The sequence below is a fragment of the Chiloscyllium plagiosum genome, chromosome 3 (genome assembly GCF_004010195.1).
Source record: "Chiloscyllium plagiosum isolate BGI_BamShark_2017 chromosome 3, ASM401019v2, whole genome shotgun sequence".
NCBI lineage: Eukaryota > Metazoa > Chordata > Chondrichthyes > Orectolobiformes > Hemiscylliidae > Chiloscyllium > Chiloscyllium plagiosum.
The window spans coordinates 84184233-84201409 of record NC_057712.1 but is presented as its reverse complement, the minus strand read 5'-3'; the positions used below and the strand labels follow the sequence as shown (position 1 = coordinate 84201409).

At 39.4% G+C, this 17177-nt stretch overlaps 1 protein-coding gene across 4 annotated transcripts in view; it reads right to left on the bottom strand.

The window, feature by feature from the left end:
• Window positions 1-3436: 3436 nt before the first annotated feature.
• The window catches only part of LOC122546673 (four and a half LIM domains protein 2-like), a 59167-nt gene continuing 45426 nt past the window's right edge, over window positions 3437-17177 (bottom strand). For all 4 annotated transcript variants that reach the window (XM_043685338.1, XM_043685350.1, XM_043685345.1 and 1 more), the window contains 5 exons: window positions 15776-15950; window positions 15239-15413; window positions 13401-13570; window positions 10976-11162; window positions 3437-8437 (listed from right to left, as the gene is read on the bottom strand). In XM_043685338.1, coding sequence (XP_043541273.1) covers window positions 8286-8437; window positions 10976-11162; window positions 13401-13570; window positions 15239-15413; window positions 15776-15931 — 840 coding nt within the window. In that variant the 5' untranslated portion in view covers window positions 15932-15950 and the 3' untranslated portion in view covers window positions 3437-8285. The remainder of the gene's footprint in view (window positions 8438-10975; window positions 11163-13400; window positions 13571-15238; window positions 15414-15775; window positions 15951-17177) is intronic.

Sequence of the window (17177 nt, the reverse complement as noted above, 5' to 3'; positions counted from 1 at the left end):
AGCAGGTTTATTTGAAATCAGAAGGCTTTAGAGCGTTGCTCCTTTGTCAAGTGAAGTGAGAAAGAAGCACACTGATGCAGAATTTATTGGCAGAGAGATCAAGGACAGAGAGATCAAAAGACCATACAAATAGTGCGAATGGAGTGTCTTATAATAAATCTCTGCAGGTGATCAAAAGTGTCAGATGGTGTGAGTAAAGTGTCAACAGCTGAAGGGATGACCTATAATCTGATTAAATAGGGCAGAGAGATAATTACAAAAAAAATTAAAATAAGGTGGTGCTAGAGACAAAACAAATGACTGGAATAACATGATAGGTCCAAGGGTCTCATGCTGAGGATCTAACCAAGTAATAAGTAATCCAAAACTGTGCAAATTAAGTTAGAGAGATCATAACAAACTATCAGGGTGATGGTGTCAAAACAGGACAGTAAGGAATGTTGAGTTGCCAGTCCAGCCCTTCCCCTAACCATATATCTATAATGGCAACATTACCATACTTCCATGTGTCAATCCATGGCATTAACTCACCAGTCTTACCTATTACACTCCCAGCATTAAAGTAAAGACCATTCAGCCTTGCCTTACTCTCTTCTCACTCAACATAGCTGAACCCACTGTGACTTGCTTCCTTTGCTGTAGCATGGTATGTCTCGATTTTCTGTGTCCCCCTTTCCCCACCAGACTAGTTTAAACTGACACTAAGTGCACAAGTACCTCCAGAAGGGCAGAGAAGGAGATAGTTGTGAAAAGTGTAAAATCTTGTTCAGGATAAGAATAAGGTAACACTGGTGTTAATAGGAGAGCAGCACAGCAGATTGAAGTTCACTGGGTTGGTTGTTCATGGCGGTCTGGGCACACCATAAGAATGGTCACCCTCTTCTCCACCCAACTGAAGCACTTCTTCCTGACATAGGGTGAGGATCCTCACATCCAACACCCTTCCACCAGTCTTCATTCTCTTGGCCGACTGGAGGCATTTCCAAAACAACAAATGAGTGTGATGAAAGTGAATGGGCAGAGAGGAGTTAGTCATAATGCAGGGACAGAAAAATTTGGTGAGGTGTCACCGGTGAATAAATAAGAAGCACAGAGGGCAGCAAGGATTAGTCCTTTGAGAGGATGAGGTAGATGAGAACCAATGAGTGGCCATTTTGTTATTCACCATAGATATTAACAATTTAGATGCTGTCATATATATAATAGGGAGTTGCAGTTGATAAGCCTTGATGAGATGAATTTGCAGTGGCAGAGTTAGAGTGAGTGGTGACCTTGCGAGGGGAGGTGGCAGAGCGAAGATGGTGGCACTTACCCATGCAGAATGCCAAAGGTCATTGACCTGCTTTCAGCACTGTTGTGCATTGCATTTGACCCTGAAGGCCACACTGAGCTGGGACACTTCAGTCTCTCCAGGCTGGCAGTCGCCTTTGGTGGTCTGAAGAAACAATACCGTCCTTCTTTCAGTTATCCCACCGCCAGGTCCATGGCAATGAAACAGAGTGCCAGCTTCCCCTTCTGAGCTAATTGCTCATTTACAATAGCAGAACAGTAACATCTGAAGGCCAGCTCTCTTCGCTTGCAGTGTCTGAAGTGCTGAAAGTTTACAGTTGATCCGAGAGAGCTGACATAGATTTACAAAGTTTAGGTCTTTGAAGAAGTGATTAAAGGAGTAAAGAGGGGAAGATCTCCAAGTGTTAACTAAAGGACAGTAGGTGGTGAAGTTAGAGTGTAGGGAATGCTTCCTTTCCAAACCTGATCACCACCCCCTCCCCAAGGTCTGTGCTGCTGGGTGATTCTTTCCCAGCTGACCTTGCCGCAATGACCCTCAGCACCCCTCGTCCATCCCCTCCATGAAACCACAGACCTATCGGATTCTGGGATCTCCAGAACTGAGACTGATGGGACTGTTGTTCCAGCAATGGACTGCAGAGCTACCAGCCAATCATATCTCTTTGAAGCTCTCTAAGTGGGGACTTCTTCCTGTGTAAGGGGCAGAAATCCTGACTTTGGTCACTTAGGCACCTTCATGTGATAAATAGTTTTGGGGCTGGTGTTATCAATGGGCATGCATCTTCCACCAACTTTTTAGCTGGATGGGGTGTGGGAAACCATGTCATTCAAATGTTCCTGTGCATCCAGTAAGGATATGGACTGAATTCCAATTGACAGGATGTAACTAATGTTGGGGCTTTTGTTGTTCACCATAGATATTAACAAGTTAGATGCTGTCACGTGTCTGAGTTTGCCTTTGACAGAGCAATGTGGAGGAAAGTGCAAAATTGCAAGGAGTTTTTAATTGAGTAACCCAAAGGGCAAAACTATGACAAATGGATGTCAATGTTAAAATGGATAAAACAAAGTCCTTATTAAAGTTTTAAAAGCTAAAAACAATAGATTTCCACAGAGACTGAAGGTGTGCTTACATATATAAAACCATATGACATAGGACCTGAAATTAGGCCATTCTGCCCATCAATCATGGCTGATAGGTTTTACAACCCCATTTTCCTGCTTTTTCCCTGTAACATTTGATCCCCCGGCAATCAAGAACGTATCTGTCTCTGTTTTAAATTTATTCAATGACCTGGCGTCCGTAGCTTTCTGTGGCAATGAATTCCACAGATTCACCAATCTCGGGCTAAAAAGGTTTCTCCTTTACTCCGTTCAAAAGGGACTTCCCTCGAGTCTAAGGCTGTGCCCTTGGGTTCTCCTCATTTAAATATCATTTAAATATCATGGACAGGCAAAGAAAATAATCCAAAAAAAATCTGTTGGCATTCATATTTATAATTAGTGGAGTAGAATACAAACAAGTAGTAATTAGACAGCTAAAACAAAGCATACGTTAGACACACTTGGAGGATTGTGAGCAATTCTGGCCACCATATCCCAGAAAGGAAATATTCGCTTCATGAGGATTGCTGTGGTGTAGTGGCAGAGTCTCTAATTCTGAGCCCGGAAGACTAAGTTCAAGACCCATCTGCTCCAGAGAAGTGTAATGGCATCTCTGAATTGTTGATTAAAAGAAACCTATATTGGCTTCATTGGGAGTGCATCATATGTTGAAAACATGGCAGCCAATTTCCAGAATGATTTGAATTTTCTGCAAATGATAAGAAGGTTCAGGAACCCTAGTGAAAAATTATTTGGTTATTATTGTTAGTGATAAAGTCCAATAAATGTACATTATTGGGTTAAATGTTACATAGTACTTAATGCACAACAATGAAATGTGGCAGTGGACGTTTTTTCTGAAATCCTCAAACCTACCACAACTGCAACAGAATAGTTTTATTCTGCAAATGTGATAACTTTTATGCCTTATGTTGTCAGAGCGTAATCACACAAATTACTCACTGCAATGTTAACTTCACATGCTTACTGTGGGTTTTAATGTATATCAAAATTGAATAAGACAAGTTGCACCTTATAAAGAATATGGAAAAAAAGATAAAACATATCATTAAAGTACTTGACATTTAAACTTTATTTTATTAGTTTCTAAATTGTCTCTAATTTGTTGACAATCTCAAACGCACAATATTCTATCTGCTTGACAACTTTCACTCATAAATAACTTTTGTACCTCAGAAAAGTTCCTAATTTGCATGCAACTGATGATGTTTACACTGCAGTTTAAAATGTATGTTTGAGCGTATCAGCACTAAAGTTTGTCACAGTTAAAGCACGATTCTCATGTTTATACCCATCACACTATTCAGTCTGCCTTAATTTAGTTGTTTCCAAGGATATTGTGAATTAAGACTGTGAAACATTCTGCAGTTTAGTACATATCTTTAATGCATAATATTCTTCACTAAAATGCAAATATTATTAAGTGTGAATTCATCAACTTTAAAGAAAACTTTGTGGTGGTCAAATGTCAAATGATGAAGTTATTTTTAAAAATGTGATACATTTCAGTCCACAGAACTTAATTAAGCACAATTTAAAATGAAAAAACAAACACTTCCATGTATTCCCAACAGCATCAAGCAGTAACAGGAATATGTGTATGTGTGGTATGACACAAATTACATCTCACCCTTTTTTCACATGACTGGAAGATTCAAAAACGGTAAGAGCTGCATTTCAAAGAGCTTTCACAGAAGAAACAACCTGCACTTTTTAGTGTGTGGCCACTACTTGGATCAAAGACATTCAAGGCTTGATGTTTAGGACCTAAGTTGCTAACATTTGCCAAAAAGAAGGGAGGAAAAGGGAAATCATAAATTTATATGGATTTGTAGCACAAAGCGACGCATTAAATTTCAAGATTTCTGTGAACAGATTTTCAGGCAATCAGGAATATACTGTAAGTCACAGCTGTTATGATTATAGTCAAAGGGAAAGTTTGAAAGGACCAAATAACCAAAGAATTTAGATGAACATATGAGAACTGTAAAACTGTGAATCTGTCTCTGACACAGACAGCAGTTGAGTGGTTAGATTGGCAACTACAATCTTTCTGCTTTACCTGTGCATTCATACCTGCCTTCATTTTAATGGCATACTTTTTGGATTTGAGAAAGGCAGCCACCATTGCGCTGAGTAGGACAAAACCAGAGTGAACAATTCAAAAACAGGGCACCACGAGGCATTGGTGGGCCAACAGCAACAGCATAATCTATCAAAATTTGTCGCCTCATGCTTCTGCCTCAATCGCCATTCAACTTGAAGCTCCCTAATTCAATAGGAAGTGTAAAAGCTGTTGTCAGGAGTAACATTAGGTACATCTTAGAGTAAGATATCAGCCCTCTCAAACTTGCCCCTCATCACCACAGACACATCAACCAAGTGATAGAAGGAGTCATCAATCGTACCATCAAATGACACCTACTCAGCAATAACTACCTACTGAAATTCACTTTCATTTCTGTCAGAAACTATTGTAATCAGACTTCAAACTGCAGACCTGACAGAACACAGAGCAAAGGAAGGGTAGCTGTCTTGAAATTAAGCAGGAATGACTGAATAGGGAGTCAAGGCTATCTAGCTGAGCTGTGGCCCATGGTGGGTGAGGTGGGGTGTTGGGGTGGGGTGTGAAGGGATGGATTTAAAGGAAAAGATCAGTGAGCAAAATCATACTAATTATAGGAAGGTGGTTGCAACACAGCCCATTACACAGCAGTGTTTTCATTTTTTTTAGTTGCTTCAATATTCTTTCTTACACTGCAAAACAGGAGTGAGGCTGTTTCTATCAATGACACAATCTTCACTGCCAATCATGGACCCTAAGAGAATAAAATAGCAACTGTTATCCTCTGTGAGGACTTTGGACAGATGTGCTTGGAATGGCAGGAAATACCTAACTATCTTCTTTGACCTTCAACGTTACCACCAGCAATCCTTCCAATATAATCCTGGGGATCGCCAAGAGCTAAAGCTATAGAAATATTGACAAGAATAAGCACATCAGAAGATAAATACCCTGTGGCAACTTTCCATATATTGGAAATTCCACTCTTTCTTCTAAAAAAAGCTGTAGACACTGGGTTAATTGACTGTTTTAAACTGAGCTTGATTAAATTTTGCTATATAATGGAATAGGAATATTGATAATGCTGGATTGAACTTGTGAAATTCCCTTTGAAACACCATAATGGGAAGATCTCACATGTACCAATGTATTTCAAGGAAATGGCCACCATCTCTTACGGTCAACTGGAATAGGTAATAAAAGCAGCCTTGTCAAGTGTCACTAACATTGATTGAACAAATATAAAATAAATGTATCTACAAATAAAACTGATTTCTTTTCACTTAAGTTCACCAGCATATATACCTAAATTTTATGAAGAAATTTGTATTGCTTACTACTTATATTCCATTATTTTTGTAAACTATTGATTGCTCCTTCCAGAAATAGTTATTTCATATTTCAGCCCAACTTGTTACAAAGTGGCATGGACACAAACTTTGCACCATTGGTATTAAATCATCATCTGATGTCAAAAGAGTATATGGAAGCAAAAGTTGCAAGTCTCTTACAAATAAAGGGCAAAGGCTGTCTGTAAGGCATTACTTCTATGACTGTATATTCTAATATATGCTTCCAAAACTAATCATAGATTTCCAAAATCATTTATTATGAGAGTTTTAATTTCTTGTTGTTAAACCTGTTGTGGAATTGCTTGCTTTGTGCTCTGTGAACTGCTGAAGCTTTATTGGCAGATCAGTGGATAAACTACTAGAGCTAAAAATATAAACAAGTAAATGTCAATATTTTGCACTGATTAGAGGTGCCGCTGTACTTAGTGAATGTTTAGCATCACTGTAAGCTGTATTTAATATAAACTCATCATTGAAAAGATATGGCATCTAAAACATTATGTACTGTTTGAAGTTTGCATGTGAGAATGGGACAGGCTGCTTCAGAAATAGAGAATGTAACTTGCATCTATAACTATACTCATCTCACATGAGAATCTAATTCTAAATGTAGGCCAGAATTACACAACATTCTATGTTAAATATGAAGAATACAGAAACACATCTCCATATATTAAATTTTGATTTAAAGAAATTGCTGGCAAAGTCTAAAAGCAAGCTAATGCTATTTCCCAATTGCACTAGGAACAGTTATTAATGCAACTGTTATCCTTCATCACTAGTAATGCTGCAGTCCATCCCGTTACAGACATTACTAGTTAATATAAAATTTTTCACACCAAATAGATTAAATTTGTTCTTGTGAAACCAGCTTGCCCATTGTGGTTAGTCAATACAATATCTTACTTTGCTCACATTATTACATTTTATCCGATTTCTGCAACAATGTAGGAATGCTTTTATGAGAAAGCTACCATTGAAAGCAAAAGCAAATAAAATATATTGTGTAGGGACGATACTGTGTGGTACTCTGAAAAAGAACTTCTGCTACAGACAAAAATTACTTTTATCAGAAACACCAATGGCTAGACTTTGTAATACCAGTGATGAAATTGCTAGCTTTCATCGTCCGTACAGCACTGAAACTCACAACCATTTCTACAGTCTGTACTGTTTAATGTTGCTGTCAGTGATCCTGGGGCTTGATAATACAGGGTGCAGCAGTCCCCATCTATTCTGGTTAAAAGGTGAATGGGCCACAATTTCTACAGCTGACACAGAACATTTTGATGCTGAAAGCAATCAGATTGTTGGGCAATCAGCTTTTTAAACCTGTCAGTGCCAGCAGGACCGCTAAAACCTATTTGGATCACAGGCTGTCCCACCATAGTGAGCAGCCCAGGAGGTGGGTGGGGGAGGGAGGGTCACATTGCCCCACAGTGCCAGGCTCAAGAGACAGGAGGGAGGGCTGTGGAGAGAAGGGAATTGAGCTTTGTGGGGCCCACGAAGGAGGGCTACCCTTTTGTCAGGCAACAGCCCGAGTGTTTTCAGCGTACATCGGTCCCCTAACTGTCAAGGATGATTTCCTTTAGTGGCCATTAATTAGCTGCTTTAAGAGACTCAATGATCCAAAAGTGGCTGGGCCACCTAACATCTTGCTCACACAGATCAGGGGCAGCCGCTTAGACAACTGGGAATTTCCTCACTGGATTTTTCAAGTCTCCTCACTTTATATCTACCATCAGGGAACAGAAATCATAATCCCATGGTTCTCCAGGAGGTTGAGACAATTATAGACTGTAAACCATAGGCAATCAATTGAAGAAGCCCTCTTCTTATATTTTTCATCTTGATTTCAAAATTCTTGGAAACGTTACACCCTATTCAATGTAATATAAGTCTATTGTTTTTAGATGGCAGTCAGAGAAACAGGATTAAAGTTTTGAGTCCAGTGCTGAAGAACGGCCACATTGGACCCAAAAATTTAACATTGTTTCTCTCTCCATAGATGCTGCTGAGTTTTTCCAGTCTTTTCCTGTTTGCACTTCAGATTTTCAGGATCCGCAATATTTATATATATATATATAAGTGTTGGATGTTAAGCGTTTTAACCCTTTAGTTTGAAGCATGCGAACACTTCAGTGTGATTGGCTGCTTACCTGCTCCATACTACTGCATATCTTACACCCCCATGTCTTGAAAGCAAATGCTGCTGTGAAATGAGAATGGGGAGAAATACACCATAGAGACAACTACATCAGTGTGGGTAGATTCCTTTGAGGTCAATGATCAGTGCCATTGCTTCTCTGTTGTCTACAAAATCTGGCCCATTGAGTGCTTGCCAAAGGTTATTGATTATGCTTATTACTATGTTGAAAGCTGCAGATATATTTTGAAAGACAGAATTGTGCTACCACTTATTCCAAAATCCAGGTTTGATTTGATTTCACAGTTTAAGCATCGCGACCACATTCGGGACAGAGGACATCGTCTCGTTTTGTGAGAAATCCTCGACCGACCAAAGAGATGGCACATTTTTTACAATTGAAGCAATCGTTGTGCCACTGGCGATCTTCAAAGGAGATATACTTTGAACCTCCGAGACCTGAATAAATAAAAAAGTCTGATTGAAGTTTCATACTGATAGTTTTATGATGTTGCAATCTTGCTTTGAATTTTATTTGACTCTGTGTTCATTTTCCACATGTTCTCTCTTTTTGTAGTCTTGGTATAGCCGGAAGTTATGCTCATTATAGCTATGGATTGGTTTGAGCTTTGGTCTGGTTTGCATTAAAGGAAATCAATAAGCTGCTGTCAAAATTGAGTTCCTTTTAGTTTCTGCCTTTCCTGCACTTATTCAAATATTACTGATGTAGAGGAAACTTAAATGTCAGTCAAGTTCTGGCATGGATGTCGAAAACATTCATTAGTGAACTCAGTGCTTTATCAATGGTAACTAAACTGGCTTTAAAACTGGCACTCTGTTGATAAAAAATGAACCTGTTTAATTCCAAATGTTTGTAGTTTTATTTTTGCTGATAACCTTGACTCATTGATTGCACTCACATGTCTGAAAAGAAATGTCATGAGTCCAAGCTCCAGATCAGACTGGAGGGCAATGTGAAGTGACACTGGAATGTAGTAAGAAGTGACACTGGGTGCAATGTGACGTGAATGCTATGCTGGCAAAGGTACCATCTTTCAGATGCAACATTAGACTGAAGGCCCCAGCTATCACTTGGGCTGTTTTAAAATAATTCCATGGCAGTATGTAAGGCAGAGCTCTCTCAGTGTTCTGGTCATCACTTTTTCTTTGATCAAATTGATAACACTACTTATCTAATCACTTATCTCATTAAGATTATCAGACATTGGCATCAACAAATTAGCTGCTGTAACAGTGATAACATTTCTTTTCTTAGTGATTGGCTGTGAAGTAGATCAAGATGCCCTGAGGGTATAGAAATCCTCAAAACTTCTATCAGCATCTGTCTCAAATGAAGGCTTTATAAAATTTCCATTAGTATGGAAGTCATTCAGCAGTCTGGTGACAAAATAATTTTATTGAAAACTCACATTACGTTCAAACCTTCTTAAAACAAGAAATTATCCATAATGCTAAAATGGCCACAATGCATATGCAAGTGCAGCTCATGTCATCAGATGGCCATGACGGGACGGGCTATGGGTAGATTCTGCACCGATAACCTCACCACTTTCCATGCACAGTGTTATCATCACCAGGGGCTGGGAAGGCTGGGAGCCTTGGACCCTTGCAGGATCGGGGATAAAGCCTGGTGCTGGGAGCAGGATCTGCCAGAGAACCAGTACTGGGGGAGGGAATACGGGGAGGCCTGCACTGGGAGCAAGAATGAGGGAGATCTGCTTGGGAGCAGGATTAGGGGCATGAAGCCTGCTCTGGGAATGAGACCATGGGGAGACCTGCACTAGGAGTGGATATGGGGAGAGGCCTGCACCAAGAACAGATGTGGGACAGTCTACCTCCTTATTGTGCCTGGGAGTGACAGGAAGCCTGGAAGAAAATTGGGAGGCTACAGGTGGATGCTGCTAGGATGGAGAAGGAGAGGGAAGTTGCAAAGAAATGAGATCAACTTCAAATTAAAATAAACTCTTATTTTATCATACAAGGGAATTTTATTTTGCATCTTACTGCCCCAACCTATAGACAGGCAGCAGTTTCCTGTCACTTGAGAATGATATTGGATTTCTTTCAGCTCTTTGTGTCACCAACAGGTGACATTCATAGGATCCTCTGCTTTCTGTAAAACGCATTTGGCAGAATGAAATGATAGATAGTTGTGATTTGGGTCATGGGCAATAATACCATCTTTCAGATATAATATTTAACGAAGGCCCCAGATACCTCAGGGGGCATTGTAAAATAATTCCATGGCAGCATTTGAAGCAGAGCTCGCTCAGGGTTATGGTGAACATTTTCATGTGGGAACCAGGAATTACATAGAAATTACATAGAAATAAATGCGCTACCTCTCAGCTGTACTGCACTATTGGTTGTACATTAGCTGACATTGCGGTTAAGCACACAGAAGAATGTTTATATATACATCTGCTTGGACACAGAGAAACCTGAGTACATAGTCTATCATTTTACCTCACCCATTGTTGATAGCTATGAGGAAGGAACACTGGCAATATGGAGCTGGAATGTATCTGTGGTGTGCCCAATGTTTTCCCACTACTGTGGCGTTTTGCCAACAGAGGGAAAGCTGACAGATGGATCAACTGCTGGGAGCTCAATTGAGTTGCTTAGGTGACCAACTCAGAACCATTTCTAGACTTCCCCTGGCATTTTTCTCACATTGAAAAGTCTTTCTGCCTTATTGGGAGAGCAGCTAGTGAAAACAGGTGGCATGTAAATGGCTCTGGCAGGGCATCTTTTTTGAGTACTCCATGGTCCATGGATGTGCGATGGCAATGTCTGCACCCGCCATTAATGGCACTACCTTCCCTGAGAAAACCACCCACACCTCCCACCCACCAAGGCTGCCTGTTCCCAGTATGCCCAGGTCCTCCTTATCTGTTTTCTCAGTATTATTCACCTGACTTAATCAGCATCTATCTTCATACAGAAAATTGGATGTGTAATCAGAGTTTGACTCACCAGCAATTGCTTTTCCACAAGCTGTACACTTCTTAGCATAGAGGTTGCTGAAACAATCCAGACAATATGGGAAGTCATCCCTCGAAGTGAAACGCTGATTAGCTAGTTGCATTTTGCATCCAGTACACAGAAAGCACTCCTTATGCCAAGGCTGGTCATGATAACTCACCCCTCCACTTGTTATTGCCTGTCAAACAGGGTGTAACATGGATAAATACACAGAAATGCAAAGCAAAGTAGTTTCAGAAAAACTGGATCTAGAAGTTCATGGTGCAAATTGTTGAAAAGTGATCGACCCCCTTAAATATTTACATCAGACTAGAAAGTGGAAAACATAACCCCACTATTCCAAAAGGGAGGGAGGCAGTTAACAGGAAACTATAGGCCAGTTAGCTTGACATTTGTCATCAGGAAAACTTTAGAATCAGTCATTAAGATTATAATGTGGAATTTAGGAAAGCTCAAGGCAATTGGGATGGTCTTATGAAGGGGAGAAAGCAACTTTTTGGAATTCATGGGATTGTGTTCTATGCATACTGTACCTGGATTTTCAGAAGGTATGAGACAAAATATAGCATAAAATGTTATTGCACAGAGTAGGAGTTAATGGTAGAGAGAATAACATACTAGCAATGATAGAAGATTGATTGGCTGCAGAAAACAGAATATATGCATAAATGAGCTTTTTTCTGATTGACAGGATGTAACAAATGGCATTTCACAGTGATCCCTGCTGGGCCCTTAATTTCTTTTATAATTATCAATGGTTTAAATGAGGAGCGTAATGATACAGTGGAGTGGATTTTGAGTGTGAGGTAGGAAAGTACAGTGTGAAGATAATGTAATAAGGACGCGGACCAATATGACTGGTTTAAGTGAGGGGATGAAAATCAGTGACAAGGAGTGTACTATAGGCTAGTGTGAAGTTTTTTTCACTTTGATTGGAAGAATACAAAAGCAGACTATTATTTAAATGGAGAACAAGAGCAGCCTTCTGAAATGCCGAGGGATCTAAATGTTCTAACTTGCGAATTACAAAAAGATAACCTGCAGGTACAGCGCATAATCAAGAAGGGAATGGAATGCTACCCTTTACTGTGCAAGACATTGAACATAAAAGTAAGGAGATTATGCTTCAGTTATTCAGGCATTGGTGAGTCCACGTCTTGAATCCTGTGTGTTGTTATGGTTTCTTTATTTAAGAAAGGACATAAATGCAATAGGGGTGGTTCAGAGGAGCGTTACTGGATTGATAGAAAAATAGGAAGTAATGGAGAGAATCAAGCATGTCAGGCAGCATCTGTGGAGAGTGAGACAGAGTTGATGTTCAAATCCAATTATCTTCTTTGGAACTGAAATGGGCTGAAAAATGGTGGTTGTTATACTATTGAAAGGGGTGGGGGCTGGAAGTAGGAGCAAGTGGAACAGATGGTGGGCTGTTCCAGAGAAAGAAAGGAGTGATTAGATTAGATTAGATTAGATTACATTAGATTACATTACAGTGTGGAAACAGGCCCTTCGGCCCAACAAGTCCACACCGACCCGCCGAAGTGAAACCCACCCATACCCCTACATTTACCCCTTACCTAACACTACGGGCAATTTAGCATGGCCAATTCACCTGACCCTGCACATCTTTTGGACTGTGGGAGGAAACCGGAGTACCCGGAGGAAACCCACGCAGTCACGAGGAGAACGTGCAAACTCCACACAGTCAGTCGCCTGAGTCGGGAATTGAACCCGGGTCTCTGGCGCTGTGAGGCAGCAGTGCTAACCACTGTGCCACCGTGCCGCCCACTGCCACCGTGCCGCCCACTGCCACGGTGCCGCCCACAGTGATGGTGGTAGTAAAGGAGTGATGTAGATGCTATCCTGCTAACCTTTCCATCCTAGGCCCACTTCAGTTTTTCAGCAAAGCCTGAGGAACAGTACGTTGCTTATACATTTTACAGCCTTCAGGACTCAACATTGAGTTCAACAACGTTAGAGCACAATATTATCCCCATTTAAATTACACCTCCTCAACCTGCTGAGCTTCTCAAGCATTTTCTGAAAGCGTTTAATGCTCCCTACGAAAGTCGTTTCTCATGGCAATTTGGGACCTGTGCAGAGCAGGTGTTATCTGCATCATACCCAGTAAATGTGAATGAGCAGATATGCTATTCCAACCACAGACATATATGTTCACCTAGAGAAGTTGCACCTTTACTGCAGGCACCTGATCAGGAAGAGGTGATTTCACCAGCAGTGCGAAGTACAGAATGACTCAGACGTCCACTTCTGTTCCCTAGCAACAGGAATAAATTTGTAGTTTGATTTTTCCAGAAGTAAACATTACCTCTATGCGGGCTCAGTGTTATTTGTACACAATTGGGATAAATTTACAATTAAAAGAAAAGTTACATGACCATATTAAATCATATACCTTCTTGCAGGATGAACAGTGCTGAGCAAACTGCTTTTCATAGCATGGGACACAGTAGGCATCATTTTCCCTGGGGATAAAAGATTTAGTTCCCATTGGCTGCCGGCAGCGTTTGCAAGTGAAGCACGTTTCATGCCAACTGTTTCCCTTGTATTCCATTTTACGAGATCCTGTCATTGCAAAAATGGTTACTTTTATCAGGGAGCAAATTGTGCTTGACTATTCAATTTAAACACATTTTATTCTACATAACTATATAGTTAAGGAATGCATATGCCCAGTATGTAATTGTGTGGTGCAGATATATTTTCAAATTGGTCCTAGAGTAATAAGGGGCAATGTTGAGTTTCACCTCCCAAAATTTGTTGTGCATTTCACTATACAAATTACTAACTCATATTCATCTTGATGAAAGCGAGATGGAAACTAAATGAATAGCTTTCACTATTGAAGAGCAATTGATCAGGAGTACCATAGAGCTTAACATACCCTTGGGGCCAAATGTTAGTCTCCAACATGGAGGCAGGCATGATGTTGGGAAACCTGAATTCTCAAAGGTTTTCACTGTAAAAATGAATTTCCTCTCCATCCCCAAACCTGCTGTTTTTGTTGTGACCTTTTCACAAGTTGGAAAGACCTTGGGCTGCTTCCCTACATTCATGTCTCCTGAGGTTCAAGACTCAATCAGGGCAGGGCGAGCCAGCGGCCTGGATGCTGAAGTGGAGCGGGGACAGTTGTTGGACTGGGGACTAGTGTGGGTGGTCAGTGACTTGCAAGCGTGGTCAGACCACATGTGGAATTCCCCTGCGCTGATCTACTGCAAACCTGTCACAGAAAGACTATAATGTTTATGTTTTTAACTTTATTTCTTATTTTTGAACTTATATTGTGAATAACTGTAAGGTAATGTAAGTTGTTTTCCTTTTTTTCCTTTATTTCTCTATTTTGTATCTACCATTTGTACCTAGGTACTTTGTACCTCAGATGGCACCATGTGGGGTGACATTGTAAACTTTTCACTGCACTCTTGTAGTTCTGTACATCTGTACTTGAATACATGTGACAATAAAGGAAATTCTATTCTATTGTGATTTTAAATAAACCTGTTGGACTATAACCTGGTGTCATGTGACTTCTAATATTGTCCGCTCCAGTCCAACATTGCATCTCTATATCAGGTCTTCTGATTTATACCGAGACAGAACCAAACTCAGAATTGTTTTGGGATACGTGTAAGGTTAATTCATTGGAAATTAAAATTGGGTAATTACTATAATGGCTAGCTGACCTCAATGTAAATTGTAAAGAAAATGGAAATCTTCCTCCCATAAAATGGTTCTTCATCTTGACCTCTTATTGTGGCTTACTGTGAATCAACAGTGACAGTACTCAGATTTGTTCGCTTGTGGCAAATGCCATGAATATGTCACAGAAGTCAAGGATGCTTTGTTGAAATATAGTTGGAGTAGAGAGTTTTTCCATGGGATGAGTGGAAGTAGCTCTCACTTGCTAACAGCACTCCAGAGAAACTTCTGAGGCTCAATAATCCAGAGTTAAGATTAGTCAAACTATCTCTTAATTAGCCAAATAAAATAAAACATAGAACGCAGTTGTTGGAAATCTGAAAAAAAAACAGAAATTGCACGAGAAATTCAATGGATCTGGCAGCATCTGTGAAAAGAGAAACAGAGTTAATGTTTCAAGTTCAGTGACCTTTCCTCAGTTGGACTAGAAACATTAACTCTGCTTTCTCTCCACAAATGCTGCCAGTCCTGCTGAATTTCTCCAGCAATTTCTGTTTTTTTTTCTTCTTAATTAATCACTTCATTAACTCTTACCAGGCATGATGGTCTTTTTGCAGGTGAAGCATTTTGAAGAGTATTCATTCGAATAGCATTCATTACACAGCAGATTTTCATCCTTGGCAGCAAAAGGTTTTTCAACCAGAGAACAGCTACATTTAGCACAGTTGAAACATTTTTCATGCCAGTGAAGATCCTTATAGGACAAATCCTAGGATAAAATGATGAGGTGAAATAAATGTGTATGTATAGAATGCAGAAAATATGTACCTACAATTACAATATACTACAATTGTGTTTCTCCTATTCAGCATGGTGAATTATAGCAAGTGCACTCGGTTGAAGTTATATATGTCTTGTTTTTTAATCAAAATAAGGGAGTAACCCCTAAAATGTGGCCTTCAAATACATTTTTAACAGCTTCATAATTTGTACAATTACGGTGAATTTCTGACATTTGGAAAGTAGTTTGATCTAAGTTAACAATAATAGTTATAACATTAATTTGTTGTGTTTATCATTTTAAAATATATTTAAGATGTATATGTTTAGTTAATGTAAGAACATGTTTACCTTACAGTCACTGCCGATTGGTGCCTTACACTCTTCACACATGTTAGCATACAGATTTTCATAACATTTAACACAATACTGGTCGTTTTCCCGCAAGATATACTTCTTGCCATAAAGGTATTCCTTGCAATAATGACAATCAAAGCGTTCCCCCATTATTTTTAATAAATGCTTCCTAGAGAAAAACAAAGTAAGACTTAATAAGGTGATGCATAATGGAAGTTGGGAATCCAACCAGTGTTAAGTCAAACAGGGTAGTGTGCCATTTGCCAGTGAGGTAAAATTATACATACTCGAAACCAAAGAGAACTGTCAGAAGCTGATTCTGTGAAAATGAGTGCAGTGAAATTTCCACGGCAGCTTCTCAAAAATAATTGATTACAGAGCAACTATACTTCAGATCTCTTGATATTTTATCAAGAGAGATTCTTAATTTAAGATCATAACATTATTACTATGAAAGCAAACCAAAATTTACACATTTGATAATCAGAGATACATAAAATTTGTCTTGGTCTTCTTATTGTGCTGTGATTCCGCTTACACTGTGATCGTATTCCTGCTTCTCTCCTTCAATGCAGATACCCAGTTGTGGCAGAAATGGCAAGGATGCTTAGTCAAAATATTGTTTGACTCGTGTCCAGGGTGTTCCCATGGGCGGAGTGGAAGCATTCCTCACTTTCTAAAATCTTTCCAGAGAAGCTACTAAGCTCAATATTCTACAGTTTAAATATAATTGAACCATCTCTAAATTGAATTGTGATGAACTCATCAAGCCCCCTCCTCTATATACTGAATATGAATATTAAAATTAATCTTAAACCAACATGTAAACTAGGATTCCATGACTTAATCCAATTCATATATTTTTAATCAGAAGGATATATATGTACAAAGAATATAAAGTAAAAGTTGAACAATTGAGAGTGATGAGGAATGGTATTTCTGAGTAGTGACTTAAGATACCAGGCAACTTCCATTGGAGCTGAGAAGGGTAAGAGAAGGTTTCATAGTTTTTGCAGTTCAGAAAAATGTTGATGTGAATATGGAAAAGCTACTTTTTTTGCTAGTTAGTGAGTTAGTAATGAGAGTGTATCGGTTTAGAATTATTATTGAAAGTGAGAAGGCAGAAACCAATAAGCATTTAATAACAAAATAATAGGGGAGTCCCAGTTTACTTTGAATGATTTAATTAAAGATGGCTGAATGGCAGTTCCTATCTATAAGATTTGGCAATTGCAAAACACCTGTCTATTCCCCTGACTGCTGCATTTCCCACTGTATGACTGTTTTCTTATTCTTGTTATCTACCATCTTCTCACTGACTCCTAGGTTGTCCCTTGCTCCACAATGCCAAGATGTTGGTTTGAACAACTACATCCAACTATCTACTTTTACTGTT